At 35.0% G+C, this 17,032-nt stretch overlaps 1 protein-coding gene across 10 annotated transcripts in view; it reads right to left on the bottom strand.

The window, feature by feature from the left end:
* Positions 1-17,032, bottom strand: part of CDC27 (cell division cycle 27) — a 73,295-nt gene that overhangs the window by 43,704 nt on the left and 12,559 nt on the right. For all 10 annotated transcript variants that reach the window (XM_032870922.1, XM_032870917.1, XM_032870925.1 and 7 more), the window contains exons 2-4: positions 14,210-14,285; positions 3,125-3,272; positions 1,399-1,524 (exon numbers count right to left, since the gene is read on the bottom strand). In XM_032870922.1, coding sequence (XP_032726813.1) covers positions 1,399-1,524; positions 3,125-3,272; positions 14,210-14,285 — 350 coding nt within the window. The remainder of the gene's footprint in view (positions 1-1,398; positions 1,525-3,124; positions 3,273-14,209; positions 14,286-17,032) is intronic.

The raw sequence follows: 17,032 nt of genomic DNA, 5'->3' as shown, positions 1-17,032 counted from the left end.
ATTTGGCACATTTTTTTCATGTGATTACTTACCATCTGTATATCCTCTTTGGTAAAATGTCCATTCAAATATTTCACCCACACTCAAATTAGTTTCCTAATTTCTAATTTTCTTATTATGGAGAATTCAAGAAACAACCTGTTTCTACCAAGTCTTGCCTACTTACCATCTTACCCCTCCTTCTTAACCAAGTAGAACTCATTATTTCCTCCTTCAGACAAACTACTGCTCAAAGTTTAACACGGCATTTTTATTGTGATAAAAACTTACAAAATTTGTTTACAGCTTCTCTATTATAAACCTTTGAGGGCAAGGACTGTGAGTTATTTATCTTCACATTCCCAGTGTCAAGTACTGTGTCTAGCCATAAATGGAGGATAGACCTCAAAATATTTTGAATAAATGACAAGAATAATCATAGTTGCATGAACTAAAATTCATTACTCCAAGTCCTTTTACTAAGATAAATGAAGATATTGATATTATATCTTTACTTACTCCTGTTCTCAAAAGAGTGGTGTCATCTGAAAATGAGCCCCAAAATTCAGCCAAATAATTTATTCTGTTCAAAAAGACATTTTCAAGGTTTTTAAAAAACTACTATTCAAACTAGCCTCAATTTATCTTAAAACAGATGCTTTCCTAACTCTTTAAGACAAGCAATTCTCAACCATTTCTTCTACAATATGTAACAGGTGACATTTATACATGTGATGATGCACTCCCATGGGCAGCTGAACAATTCCTGTTATCTAATTATATCTCCACCCTCTATTCCCCAACTCAGAATATTTCAGAATAAAAATCAGTGCAAACAATATTATTATAGTGATGACTTTGAATTCATTCTCACTTGGTTTCAAAAGACTAAATTTAAATAAATGTAAAGAAATTTTAAATACATTTAAAATTCTTTGCAAATTACTATTATTTCAACTATCATTGTAGGAAGTTTCCTATGACATGCCTCAAGATTAGTATGGCAAACCAAATGGAAATTACTATTCTTTATTACTGAAATTTGCCTTCAAGCCTTGTTCTAAGGAGCAAAAGTGATATTTAATACCAGAGAAAGAACTTCACTCATTTCTTTTTCCTCAGTGGATGACATGAAGATATTCTCCTCACCCAAGGTAAAAAAAAAAACCATATGTGCACTCAATTATTAGGTAGTGTTGCTGTAGCTACTATTATTAAGGCAAGGTGGATAGTCAAAAAAATGGGATCAACATCCCTATTACTTTATAGGTTTAACAAGGTCATAGAACTGGAAGACTGTGTGTGTACTCTTCAGCCAAGTGCTATCTGATAAATATAGGTAATGTAAGTTTTTTTTAAGTCACAAAGACTTCTAGCACTGGAAACAATCTTCTGGTAACTTGAATCATTCTTACTTACCAATATACATGTCCCAACAAAGAAAGAGTAAAGCAAGCTGAATCACCAAACTCAGTAACAATATCATCATGGCTTTTCTGCTTATTAAACACTCCACCAGATAAGATCTGTTCCCCTTCTGCAAGCCTTTAAAACACAAATTTACAGATTAACAAAAGTCAGTATAAAAAGTACTGTGTGTAAAGACATTCTTCATTACCAATGTACTTCCTTATATGGAGATAGATAAAGTAAGAAGTCCATGGTACCTTTAGAACAGCAATAACCACGTGTTTAGAATCATTTGGAAGACTGGGAATTTATGATCTTAAAATTCCAGTCTTTCCTTTAAAAACAGAACAAGTTAAATTTAGTTTCTGTATGTACAAATGTAGTCTGAGAAACATACACATTACTCATGTCAAAAGAAATGGAAGGCCGATATACTGGGGGAAAATGTGAATGGTTCTTCACTAACAGATATAGTGATCCTTTTTAGTTCTATAATTCCTTGAAATAGGAATCAGCAAGCAAATTAAACAAGACCAACAGATTTTAACTAAAAACTGCATACTTAATGGTCTCAGTCACTTTTTACAAAAGAAACCTGAATAGCACTTCATCTCTTTTTGTCAATTATGTTTTCTTGAGATAGAAAATCATAAGTGTTCCCCAAAGGGGGAAAAAAAAAAATGACCTGACTTCACTATTTATTTTTAGCACATCAGTCTGTAATTGTTTCTGTTTTAAAGTTTTTTCCAAACATCATGGGGAAAACTCTCGAGTAAGTTTTCATAGCATATCCTAAACATAAATGATATCTATAGTTCTTTTACTGTCAGTGGGGCTTTTAAGAAACCATGAATACTTGTAAATGGAATAAAAATGTCTAAGGTTAAGAACTGGCTTAAGAAACTGCAAGTTAAATAAATTTTTAAGAATTTAATATTAGAATCTTTGAAGTAAAAATAATTCAATAACAAGTGTTTCAGAAATTTTATAGATATTTTAGCTAGCTTTAATTCAAAAGTCATCAGTAAGACAGTAGACAAATACAATTTTTATTAGTCTACGGAGACTTCATGAGGCTTAGTTGTGTCCTCCACTATAAACTTACAAACTACATTCACGTATAGGCTTTTACAGTTATCTATTTAGTCACTTTTAGCATTATTCCAACTCTTCCAGCACAGAAAAGAGTTTAAAAGAAGATAACTACCTATATTTATAGCTGCCTCCGGATTCAGAACAGGGACAGCTGACTTAACTGTAATGTTCAAAAGAAGTGTTCTCCTCAATCTGCCCCCTTGCTTCAAAGAGGCAGGAGGAGTGGTTCCCAAATAGAATGATCTCAAAAGGCAAGTAATTATGCAACTACCCCAGACACAATGAAGCGTTAATCTCAGGTGAACAGGTAAGGAGATTTTCAGGCTTATTCCAATTAAAAGCGAAGGAATGGAAATTAACACTTCAGATAATTTTAGAAAATGATAGGAATTAGTTATAACTTAAATTTCTCCAGAGTTAAATTCTATTATTTATTACCATAACAATGAAATCTCTCCATAACAAAAATGATAATGCCATAGGCAACAGTATAAACATTTTAAGTTACTGAAATAGACAAATCTCTACCACCAAAAAAGAGAGGAGAAAGGGAGTCAGAGTTTAATCTATCAAAAGGATTTTATCCAAAATTCTACAGTGTAAGTAAACAAAATTAGATAGAAAAGATTTAAAAACTTACTTGCTGAGATCAACACAACATTTTGCAAGCAGGTATTTACACTGCGGTGTAGTACAACTGTGTCCTTTCAAGAGTCTATATGCTTTATATGCCTTTCCTGAGCGGTAATAACAGGTTGCCAATAAAAACAAGGCTTCCTCTGAGTGTACTAAGAGCACATATGAAAAAAAATGGCTATTATTCAGTATGTTGAATGGTAATCACTGCTTATCTGGCAATAAACAAGTTTAGCAACAAAAAATTAGTCATGTTATTTAATATAAAACGATCATTTGTTAATCCAAATTTGAATTGAGAAATACTTTACTGATAGAAATCTTAGTTCCCCAAGTCCTGATTACCTTCTTACAAAGAACCAAGGAAATAATACAATGAAGGCAGTCATAGTATTTTCAATAAATCCTTAAGAAAAGTGTGCACTTGTGCACACACACCCACACATGCACACATCCACACCTACCTTTAAAAAGACTACCAGTATACTGTCTTTTTTTTTTTTTTGGTAATATTTTTCTAATAGACTCTTTGAGAGAAGAGAAGTTAAATTTCATGAGAGGGTAACTCAGGGTTATAAAGCTAATTATCAATCTGAGATTATTTTCTACATTAAAAAAGGACAAGATTTAAAACACACATGCTTATTTCTAATACCAAATACAAGCTAAATTATACAAGATAATTTAAGACAAAAGAAAGATAAACACAATGTTTAAACATTCAATTGACAGACTTAACACTTCTATAGCAATAATTATATTGCCCTGCAATGGCAAGAGTGGAATTATTCAATCCGTCCGCTAGTCTTAATATTAGGAAATGCCCCTTCTTGCTTAATGAAATATGGCATTTTTTCCTTACTTACTGTCTCCCAAACCATCACCTCACTTCTATCCTTGCAAGCTCCCAACCAATGCAGGTGAGAGTCTACAGAAACACCAACAAGGGAGATAGAGGGAAAAATCACAAATCTGTGCTTCTAAAAATAGGTTATGTAATTGGGCTGAGGGATGTTCTAAAGCAGTGGTTCTAAGTGTGGTCCCTCTACCAGCATCAGCATGATTTGGGAGCTTGTTAAATGAGAAATTCTTAGCTTTATCTCAGACACACTAAGTCAGTAATTCTGGGAGTAGAGACCAGCAACCTGTGTTGTAACAAACCCTTCAGGTGATTCTGATGCATGCTGAGGTTTGAGGATCACTGCTCTAAAGTACAAGGTAAATTTGCCACATCCTCTTAAAAGTTAACTTCACTCAAAGTTTGGGATTAAAAAAGTAGTTAAGTTCATTTAAAGTTGGAGATTAAAAAGTCAGTAATTTGTAAGTTTATTCCTACAAAGGTTTTTTGGGAGTCATATAGATGCAAGCAAAAACTAACAGAACCCTTCCACTCTGGTCCACCTTACGTTTTTTTCATGAAACCTTACTACCAAAAAAAAAAAAAAAGCAATGAATGATATGTAGCAAATGATAAGAAATTTTGGCAACATGTTAATGGGACAGACCTAGTATTAGTGCATCAGAAGCAAAAAAATGAATAGGGAGGGACGCCTGGGTGGCTCAGTTGGTTAAGCAGCTGCCTTCGGCTTCAGCTGCCTTCGGCTCCCTCTGCAGGGAGCCTGCTTCTCCCTCTGCCTCTGCCTGCCATTCTGTCTGCCTGTGCTCGCTCTCTCTCCCTCTCTCTCTGACAAATAAATAAAATCTTAAAAAAAAAAAATGAATAGGGAGCTCTATTGCAACAAACTGTTAATTTTACTGAACTGTAAGTGCTCATTCACATATATTAGAAAGTGTGATTTCTTCCTGATTTTGCAAAGGCCTAGTTTCCCCTTATACGTTAAAAACTTTTGATTGCACCAATAAACAAGGGCTCCCCTAAACTAGTTTAACTTTCAACTATAACAATGCTTCATCAAATGTTTTGTCTTAAGTACTTGATTATGTTTAGGTACATTTTCACTGCAGAAAAATTCCCTAATAACATAAAGATACCAAATATTCTGTGTGGTGTGTGTGATTTCAGTGTCATACTGCAGTTACCTTTTTGAAATGTAATAACTTAAAATCTACCAGTTCAGATGGGAATATGGATTGGAAGTCTAAGCACACCTTAAGGTTAATGAAAGTATAAGATATTGAAGTAAATCCAGAACAACTTGAAGGGTTGTGAAAGACATGGAGAGACCTGGGTGGTTTTTGAGGCTCCCCAGAAATAACCGGACAGTCCTGAACACTGAATCAGTAGCAAGGAGTTATAATAAAGCTAAAAAGCATAGACTATTAACAAATGGATTTCATCTGGAACAGTAATTCCAACTCATTGACAGTGGCTGCCTCAAGTGCTAAATTCAGAAAAATTCTAAGGCTGACCACAACTTAACTAGTAAGTGTGCAGATATCAAAGTAAACAGACCTAGAAATGGTTACAGATGTCTGCATGACACTTATTTACCATCCTTTACTTAGAGCCTTAATTCAATAGGTGATTGGGAATTATAAGATCCATATTATACTTTATAATCAGAAATAAAGTGAACATTGACTCCACACACTCTTACTGTAATATTGAGAACTCAATCATGTACTAGTTAAATTATGGTACATCCATATGATGGAACACTCTGGAATTGTTAAAGAAAAAGAAAGACATAGAACGATTTCCAGAATGCACCGTAAGTGAAAAAAGCAGAAACAAAAAAGAAGTTGGGGAACTACACTGGAGCTCCTCTTCTTACAGATTAGGCTTCAAAAACTGAAAGGTTTCATGTAAGTCCAAAACAATTAATAGGGGTTTAGTATTGCGTCCTCCAGATACATTTCCATCAAATAGGAAGGTGAGTCAGTCCCTCACAGCTTTCAAATCAATTAAGACACCTCTTCTTGATGTTGACTTACAATGTGAATGAGCAGCCTTTTTCCAAAGTGGACCAGTTTTGGCAAGACTTAGAAGTCTGAGGTGAAGGTTCTCTAGCCTTGATAAAGTCTATGATTATCATAGAGAACTGCTTAGAGGTTAGAGTACTCTGCTTGCTGCCTTGTCATGAACTCAACATCTGAGTATTCAAAGGGCATAGAACTGTGAAATCATCTATGATGTGTGACACACGTTTCATCTTGATTATCTTTTAAGTTCTTAAATCAAGGATGGGCAGTACAGCACATGCATCAGAACTATGGACTCCAGAGCCAAACAGCTTAGGGTCAGATTCCAGCACTACCACTTACTAGCTTCACGACTTATGGCAAGTTAACGTCTCTGTCCCTCAATTTTTTCATCTGCAAAATAAGGACATAAGAGACATAAGAGATCTCTATGGTTTGCTACTAGGAGCAAATAAGTTAATCGAAAGAGAGTACTGAGGATAGTACCTGACACATAGAAAGAGGTATATGTGCTATTATTAAATTATCATTTTCTTTCTCCTAAATTTACAGTACCTGAATAGTCATTTGATAGTAACGTGGGTTATACATACATGACACTGAGACACAAACTCAAATAATTCCATTTAATTACTAACTTTCTTTTGCTGAGGATTTCAATTGCCTGGGTGTTGTGCTTCTCAGATGTTGCATGATTCACTCCATCCTTTAGAGTAATTTCTCTTGTTGAATACCTCATTTACATATACAACTTCAGTATTTTAATATTGTTTTCACTTTTTATTTTCTCTACAGTTGTTTATATCCTAAATTTCAATACTAACTGGTTTTATATTTATTGTATATGACAGGTTAATAATGGTTTAAGACACTTTGAAATCATGCTCAGAGTAAATATACAACAGGTAAGAGGAGTGGAGGAAATTTCAGAAAGGCTCTTTAGTGTTGGGCTGGTGGGGAGGAGGAAGTGGCCATATATAAGGAGAAAGCACATGGCCAGACTGTGCAGGGGCTTTGCAAGCTGTCTATAGGGATAAATCCTTCTAGCAACTAGACATCTCTAAAGCATTTTAAGAAGAAACATAAAGAGAATGGGTTGATTTGGAAAGTGGAAAGGGAAGAGGCAGGGAAGAGTAAATATGGGAAAACCAGTTAGGAAGCTTTTTAGAATAGATGTCTTAGATTAGTGTGGTAACATAAATCCAGCTTTGCATGCACTGAGTTTGGTGTGTGTGATGTTTGTGTGAAACAGCTAAGATAACGCAATAAAACAGTTGGATTTTGAATTAAAAAAGGTTGTTGGAAAGAGTTGAGTCTTAATCACTAACACATTATAAAAATGAAAGCTATGACAATCAAACAGCATCATCTTTTTCACTGGCAGGCATTTAATAATGACAGTAAAAGTTTAGGGCAATGGGCCAGACATCCTTTTGCAACTTCAACCACGCCCCCACCCCGCCATAGAACAAAATGACCTGAACTTTTAGATTAGATATATGTATTAAATTTTCCAATAATGACCTAAAAATGAAACATTATGCCACATCATTAGTAGCATTCTGGACATTTCCCCTCAATTATGACCTTAACATAAATTGGCAAATAATTTTTTAAAAAATGTTGCCATTTGGGTCAACTAATCTTCGACAAAGCAGGAAAGAATGTCCAATGGATCAATAAATGGGTGTTGGGAAAATTGGACAGCCACATGCAGAAAAATGAAATTGGACCATTTCCTTATACCACACACGAAAATAGACTCAAAATGGATGAAGGACCTCAATGTGAGAAAGGAATCCATCAAAATCCTTGAGAACACAGGCAGCAACCTCTTCGACCTCAGCTGCAGCAACATCTTCCTAGGAACATCGCCAAAGGCAAGGGAAGCAAGGGCAAAAATGAACTATTGGGATCTCATCAAGATCAAAAGCTTTTGCACAGCAAAAGACACAGTTAACAAAACCAAAAAACAACTGACAGAATGGGAGAAGATATTTGCAAACGACATATCAGATAAAGGGCTAGTGTCCAAAATCTATAAAGAACTTAGCAAACTCAACACCCAAAAAACAAATAATCCAATCAAGAAATGGGCAGAAGACATGAACAGACATTTCTGCAAAGAAGACATCCAGATGGCCAACAGACACATGAAAAAGTGCTCCATATCACTCGGCATCAGGGAAATACAAATCAAAACCACAATGAGATATCACCTCACACCAGTCAGAATGGCTAAAATTAACAAGTCAAGAAATGACAGATGCTGGCGAGGATGCGGAGAAAGGGGAACCCTCCTACACTGTTGGTGGGAATGCAAGCTGGTGCAACCACTCTGGAAAACAGCATGGAGGTTCCTCAAAATGTTGAAAATAGAACTACCCTATGACCCAGCAATTACACTACTGGGTATTTACCCTAAAGATACAAACGCAGTGATCCGAACGGGCACGTGCACCCGAATGTTTATAGCAGCAATGTCTACAATAGCTAAACTATGGAAAGAACCTAGATGTCCATCAACAGATGAATGGATAAAGAGGATGTGGTATATATACACAATGGAATACTATGCAGCCATCAAAAGAAATGAAATCTTGCCATTTGCGACGACGTGGATGGAACTAGAGGGTATCATGCTTAGCGAAATAAGTCAATCGGAGAAGGACAACTATCATATGATCTCGGTGATATGAGGAAGTGGAGATGCAACATGGGGGGTTAAGGGGGTAGGAGAAGAATAAATGAAACAAGATGGGATCGGGAGGGAGACAAACCATAAGTGCCTCTTAATCTCGCAAAACAAACTGAGGGTTGCTGGGGGGAGGGGGGTTGGGAGAAGGGGGGTGGGGTTATGGACATTGGGGAGGGTATGTGCTATGGTGAGTGCTGTGAAGTGTGTAAACCTGGCGATTCACAGACCTGTACCCCTGGGGATAAAAATATATTATATGTTTATAAAAAAAAATGTTGCCATTTGTAGTCACATATTTCTGTGAGTTTAGGCTCTCAGTATCATAGCTAAGAGAAAAGAAACAGATGCTGAACCTTTTACTCTGGTTCACCTCTCTTCGACTGAGCCCAATTTACTGAAATCAATATACCCAGTGCAATTTCTACATCTGGTCCATTAGTCATTAAAACAGGTAGAAACTGGTGAACAATTTTATGGTAATATAAAATGTTTTCATACTTAAAAATAAACATTTTGTAGTAGAGGATGCAAACTCTACATCAAGATAGAACACTAGATTTCCAAGTTTTCAAGAGGACCCTCAAAATAACTGAAGGAACACAGGTTGACACAAGGTCTTCAGCTACTTTTTCCTTGCTTTTCACCAGTTACAATCATCAGTCCTATATGGTCTCATAGAAGCAATTTTTCATTCTTCCCCAGAGGTCTTGGGCATTTCCTTATAAAACAAAATGCACACAAAACTTGTATCTGGTTAGTTTTCTGAACACAAATAACTCATCTCTCTCCAAGGACCTACCATATTAATTGTATTAATGTATTCTTTACCTATATAGTCTAAGACTGTTTCCATTTGTTCCTAACCACCCATTTCTATTCATTCCCAACAGATAAATATATATAATTACAATTAAAAACCTTAGAAATTTTTAGAAGTACTACATGCTGTCTATTAGGACAAGGGGAAAAGCTGAATCTATATTCTGTCCAACAGTTAATCAATTAGCAATGGAGAAAAACCCTGGTCAAGGAGATCAGGCATTGGCAGCAGGAAGGAAAAATAGGTGCTTACAATGGCAGAAGGGGATATGGAGGGAGATGATAAGATTAGGACAGTTTTTCCAAACAGCAAGTCTCAATTCACTGTGGATTGTGAAATCAATTTAGAGGATATCAACCTGCATTAAAACAACAACAAAAAACACTCAAATAGAAAAATATCAGAGTGCATCCTATATAAGATGAGTAAAAAAAAATCTGAAAAGCCACTGTATTAGAGTATGCTAGGGGACAGGAACTTGTCAAGGACTTCCTATGTACCAGAAACCATAGCAGATTATAGTTAGTGCTGAAAACTATCTTGTTAAATAGAGATTTCTTCTCCTATTTTAAAGATGAGGAAAATTAGGCTCAGAATAACTTCTTACTCGAGATCAAAAGGCTACTGAACATATGAGTTGACATTCTTTCTTACACCACTTTGCTTATACTACGGTCTTAGGTGGACTAACTATGCAAACAAAAATGGATGATAAGGAACTAGTGAAACTCAAGAATTTGGCTTTCAGAGGTTCCTATCCATCTACTTCTTTAGCCTCATGCCCTGTTGGGTGTCTTTACCTAAAACACAGCAGCTACCACTAGTGGCACGGGAGGCCAGTGAGCAAAAGGGCAAACAGGTTACATCTAGTACACCAACTCTAATCAACTAATACTGTCAGTCAGCAACACCATGTCAATGACAATTCCAAGTTCAAGGGGAATAAGTAGTATGATAGATCAGTGATGTCTATCATAAATCAGAGTGGCATGTATTTGCTACCCTTCATAAAATGGGATCAGAAAGATTTACTACTTACTGCCTGTGAACGCTGGTCTCAGTTTCTTCATTTCTAAAATGGCAATAACAACGTCAACTTTATAGGATTACTGAAGATTAAATAAGGAATTAATATTAAGTATGTAGAGAACCTAGTACATAGTAAGAAATCAATAAGTGGTAGAAGTTATGCTTGTCATTATTATTGAATGAAGATAGTATCTGTTCCTGTTGCACTTAAATTCTAAAATCTTCCCTCACAGAAATTGGAGTTGAGTGATTAGGCTCTACAGTTAACTCCTGAACAATGAGGGGGTTAGGGGCACCTATCCTGCAGTCAAAAATCCCCAAGTAACTTTTGACTCCCCCAAAACTTAACTACTAAAAGCCTACCGCTGACCAGAAGCCTTACTGATAACATCAACACTAGATTAATACATATTCTGCATGTTATATACTGTATTCCTACAATAAAGATTAAGAGATAAGAAAAAGCTATTAAAAAAATCAGAAGGGTGGGGCGCCCGGGTGGCTCAGTCAGTTAAATGTCTGACTCTTGATTTAGGCTCAGGTCATGATCTCAGGGTTGTGGGATCAAGTCCCACATTGGGCTCTGGGCTGGGTATGGAGTTTGCTTGAGATTTTCTCTCTCTCTTCCTCCCTGCCCCCCCCCTTAAGAGAGACAAAAACAAAAACAAAACAAACAAACAAAAAACATAAGAGAAAACGCATTTACAGTACTGTCCTGAATAAATTTGCATATAAGTAGACCTACACACAGTTCAAATCCATGTTATTCAAGGGTCAACTGTATACTGAGAGACACTAAGACTTACTGAGCAACTTTCCAAGTGCAAGTGCTGTATCAAACATAGAAAGTGAATTGAACAGCTTTATGCAGATTCATCAGGAATCCTGCCTCAATTCTATGGGAAAATCTAATCATCTTAATTTGAAAACACAATTCACAATCTTCTGAAGCAGAACTATAATAAACTAGAAACTGCCAATCCTTTAATAAACAAAATCAAAAAAGAAAGTATAAGACAGCAAAACATGAGGGTTGTGCAGGTATCAATGAAAATATACGTAAGTAGATTATGCATGATAAACCTTGCTTTTATATAATTGAGCAGAGTAGGGTAATCTATTGCATTATCTTCTAAGCCTCCCACTCTTCTAAATCTTTTAATTGGGATCTCAGACTCCTGTTGCCCAGATCTTCCCCACTGTCCTCTCTGAACACCTGTTCTCCCTTGAAGGACCTGACAGCACTCTCAAAGGGATGTTATTTCCCTCATATCTCACTTATATCAGAGTCAGGGTAAGGTTTCCTCTTTTTTTTTTTTTTTTTTTTTTTAAGATTTTACTTATTTATTTAAGAGAGAGAGCAAGCATGAGCGGGGGTGGTGGGGGGAGGAGAAAAGGAGAGGGAGAAGCAGATTCCCTGCTGAGCAGGGAGGCTGATGATGATGCAGGGCTTGATCCCAGGACCCCAGGACCATGACCCAAGCTCAAGGCAGACAGATGCTTAACCGACGAAGCCACCCAGGTGCCCCTCCTCTGTGCTTCTTAAAACTGTTTCCAAGCATTACTCTTTGCCTGTTTGTGATATTCCCTGCTCCTGAGTACATACCTTCTCATAACTCTCAGCTACTAAATTCAGGACATTATGCTTCATTAATGGAAGACTTTTACAACTGGTTGGCTCATGGTCTTCTGCTCCCATGTTATTCACATACATTTCCCAATTCAACCTCACTGGGACTGCTGGCACTTCTCTGTATCTTATTTACCAATCCCCTTCTGGGTTAACTCTCCTATACAGTTTCTGTTTCCTGGTTCCAGATCTTGCCTATGTTCGTAATGTTCTTATCCCTTGTCCTTTCTTGTGACACATGCCTGGCAAACCCCTAATATCTACCTTCTTATGCTTACATTTTGGTTACTAAGGACTGACTACTATAGTAAAATCATACAACTGAGTTGAAAGGTTCCACTAGCAATTCATACAAGAACACACAAAATACAAAAAAATAAAGCTCATCTATGACCATAAAAAAATTAAACTTCTTGGCAAGTAATCCAATGGGAATGTCACAAAAAGTAGAAAAATTGAGTTAAGCAAACACACCTGAGTAAAAAGAAGGCAGCACCCTTTCTGGTTGGGAAGGCTAATATATAGTAAGATGTCAATACTTCTAAATTAATTTACAGAATTATACGGTTACAGGTCAGGACTGATGAAAATCTTTGTGAAATTTCAAAGCAATAATAAAATACACATAGAAAAATGAAGGATAAAAAAGGGTAAAGACTTATCAGAGAACGAATTGGAAAGAAAAAAAATGATGGGAGATAGGCCTTATGAAATACTGAAATACAATATAAAGTGTTAACTAAAAATGGTATGATATTGGGTTAAAGATAGGTAATTAATGGAAGAGAAGAAATTCTGGAGATAGAACAAAATATTATTTTAAAATTTAATATAAAACCAAGTAAAATACCATGTAGGAGGGAAAAAACATTGCTTAATATGTAATATTGAATAAATTAACAACACCATGATAAATTCTTTCAATTTTTTTAAAGCACCAATAACCACACATTCACTGTAGTGGTAGAAGGATGGCAATTTTCCAGCTACTAAAGCAATAAGAGAAAGTATGAATGACAAAGCTGGTGAGTTGAACTATGTAAAAATTTTAAATATTAAAATAATAAAAACCAACAGAATTAACATTAAAAAGCAACAATCTGGGGAAAATATATAATAAAGATATAGCTCACAGAAATAGGAATAAATTTAAAACAAACACCTGAGAAAATATCCAGGATCCCTTATAGTAATAAAAATGCAAGACAAAATACCCCACAATTCTCAAGTAAGCAAAAGTATATTAAATTGATCAACTCTGATATTTACAGGATTATAAAGGAAATCTTATGCTGTTGGTAACACCCCAAATTATTATTACCAAATGGGCAAAAAGTAATTTGTTGTAGAATTGATCACACTGTTTAAGTTGTAAATTCTATTCTAGAATACATAACACAAAGAAAGGACTTAAAAGAACAAAAGGCTGTACCTAATTATCTATATTAGCATCTTAGAAAGAGAATTACAATAATTAGTGACAGAAACAAAACATATATTACCAGATGTTTACTAAACATTTATTACCATGCCAGAAGCCTGTCCCAAATGCTTTAAATACATTATCTCGTTTGATTCTTCAATGTTAAGAAGCAATTATTACTATCTTTATTTGCTGGATGAAAAATCTGAAATACTCAGACATTGAGTAACTTGCCCAAGGTATACAACTTCATATTTAAGTGACAGGGTTAAGGGTTTTTACCAAGGCTACAGACTAAACTCTTGCTATTAGCCACAGAATACAGACTTTTCTAAGAAAAAACCTGGAAAAAAGTATCTAAAGATTGGAAAATGATTAAGTAAGCCATAGTGTAAAAGTAAGTAAGTAAGCCATAGTGTAAAACCTGGAACAACTCTACAGTTATTAAAAGTATCATGTAAGATACTTTCAGAAGTTCTTATGAATTAGTGCCAATCATAAAGGAAAAATAAAAGTCATCACCAGAATCTTATATGTCCTAAGAAATGACAGAATTCCATATATTTTATTCACGTATGGTTCTATAGAGATGAAGAGATTACAAACCTTCAGCATACAGTCGTTCTGCAAGGAAAACTGCATCTCGGTAAGCATAGTGGTTTAGAGCTTGCCATATAGCAGCCTGGAAGTAGAGGAAAAAGAACATAAATATACAAAGATACAGAATTTCAAAATAAATCCTAGCAGAGCCTTGCATATAACAGTAAACCAGTCAACAACCCTAGTTTAAGTAATAAAACTCAATGCCCATCATGCAAACTCCATAGTTTCCTAGAAAAGGCTCTTCATAGTATGGCTCGTAACATACCTGAATTTACTTATTCAACTCTCCGTGGACATTTAGGCCTCTGTGCCTTTGTACTTCCTTTTCCCCCACAGAGGAATGTGGGCTCCCTCACCTACCTCCTTTTACAAATTGCTCATCCCTAAAGACCCAGCTTAATTAACATTTATTTCATAAAGATTTCCTGGCTGATTCCTAGCTATTTTCTTGGTAAACATATGTCTTCTAGTGAAGCACTCATATTTTGTTATAGTTACTTGTTTATAGGTCTGCCCACACCACTAAACTATACTGCTCTAAACTTAAAACAGTGGTTTAAACAATTTTACATGATATACATGAAATATATGTCATCCTCCACAAAAACTTCCTCACCTATTACCTTTAATGCTATCCTGTTCTCACCCACTCAAGGAAGCATATTAGAAATATATTAGGAAAATATTATTAGGAAAATAATATATTAGCATATAAGCAGAGTTATTATAGGAATAACCTTTAATCTATTTGAATATATTTTTCTATTATTTTACTTTATAAAAGATTTTATTTATTTATTTTGAGAAACAGAGAGAGAGAGAGAATCTCAAGCAGACTCCATGCTGAGCAGGGAGCCTGTTGGGGGCTTTATCCCAAAGACCCTGAGGTCATAACCTGATCATGACCTGAGTTGAAGTCAAGAGTCAGTTTGCTTAACCGACTGAGCCACCCAGACACCCTATATTTTTATTTTTTAGAGTTAGGAAACATATCTATAAAGTATATATCAAAAGAATATTTTAATAACAAATGAAAATATTTAGACCCATGCACTATCTAGCTTAAGAAATAAAATATTACCAATATACCTGAAGCCCCCTTCCTATGTGCTCATCAGTTACATAACCTCTTTCTAAAACCACCACCCTGAATTTTGTTAATCTTTAGGTCTTCTTTATAGTTTGTATACATATGCATGTATCATCTTTAAGCAACACAACATTTAGGTTTTCTGTTTTTGAATTTTAAATAAATATAAAATAAATACAATCATATTGTATATATTCTGCTATGATTTGTTTTGTAATCCAGTATTACATTTTTTTTTAAAGATTTTATTCATTTTTTTGACAGAGATCACAAGTAGGCAGAGAGAGAGAGGGAAGCAGGCTCCCTGCTGAGCAGAGAGCCCGATGCGGGACTCGATCCCAGGACCCTGAGACCATGACCTGAGCTGAAAGCAGTGGCTTAACCCACTGAGCCACCCAGGCGCCCTCCAGTATTACATTTTAAAAATTCATTCTTAATCTGTGCAGCTGGAGTTCATTCATTTTGATTGCTGGATAAATAATATTTCCATTGTATATATACCAAAATGTATTTTATCTATATATGACATATGAACATTTGGGTTATTTCTAGTTGTTTTCCCCCCCCCCCCCCCCGTTATAATAGTGCTGCATAGAACGTTCTTGTATTTGTTTCTTGGGGTATCTTTTTAAGAATCTCTCCTAATTAGGATATATATTTAAGAATGAAATTACAGGGCTGCTGAGTTCATGTTCATATACATGTTCATCTTTAATAGGTTATGCAAATTATTTCCAAATTGTTGGTTTAATTTACACTCTTACCAAAAATGAATGAGTTCCCACTATTTCACATCCTTGTCTACGCTACGTACAATCAAAAAAATTTTTAAGTTTATTTATTTATATACTTACTTTTAGTAATTTCTACACCCAATGTGTGGCTCGAACTCATGACCTGGAATCGAGTCGCATGCTCTAGTGACTGAGCCAACCAGGTGCCACTAAATTTGTAGTTTTTACTAGTCTGATTGATATAAAATGTTTATCTTGTCCCTTTAATTAACATTTCTCTGAATATTAAAATAAGGCTGTGTTCACTGGTAATTTATTTCATGTTTATTGGTCTTCTGGCAAATGCCTGTTTATGTGTCATACATTTTTCTGTTAGGTGATTTACCTTTCCTTACTATTTTATCCAGCATTTTTGGGAGCACTAAACCAGAGAGGTTTAAGTTCCCATGTGTCATATAACACTAATTTTTAGTCTGTCATATAAATTATGTATATATAAATTAAGTGTTTATATATGTTTATGTTTTGCCTAGCATTTTTAGGAGCACTAAACCACAGGAGTTTCTTTTGACCTCTCTGGGTTTAATTTTTAGTCTATCACAAGATATAAAAGTCATCAATTAATTTTTAAAAATTCATAAACTTATAAATTGAGATATCTTACAATACTGATTATGATACAATAGCATTTTTTTATTTCTAGCATGTATACCAGCTCATAATTTATTGAATAATTTAATAGACTTACAATAAAACCAGCAAGATGGGATTACCTAATGGAAGACACTAGCTAACATTGTAACAGTAAAACTAGATTACATTATAACAAGTGATTAATATGCCTTGGATATTGTAAAAGCTGAAATATTTGAATGAATAAGCAAATGTTTAATAACATTTCTATGGATATTATTAATTATAATTTTTTATATTAAAATCCTCATAGTAGTTGATGACTTATTTTTAGCCCAAGGGTGTATTTTTCTATTTCCTCAAGAAAAA

This window comes from Lontra canadensis, unplaced genomic scaffold (genome assembly GCF_010015895.1).
Source record: "Lontra canadensis isolate GAN:19392208 unplaced genomic scaffold, GSC_riverotter_1.0 scaffold41, whole genome shotgun sequence".
Classification (NCBI taxonomy): domain Eukaryota; kingdom Metazoa; phylum Chordata; class Mammalia; order Carnivora; family Mustelidae; genus Lontra; species Lontra canadensis.
This window is presented reverse-complemented; position numbering and strand designations above follow the sequence as displayed.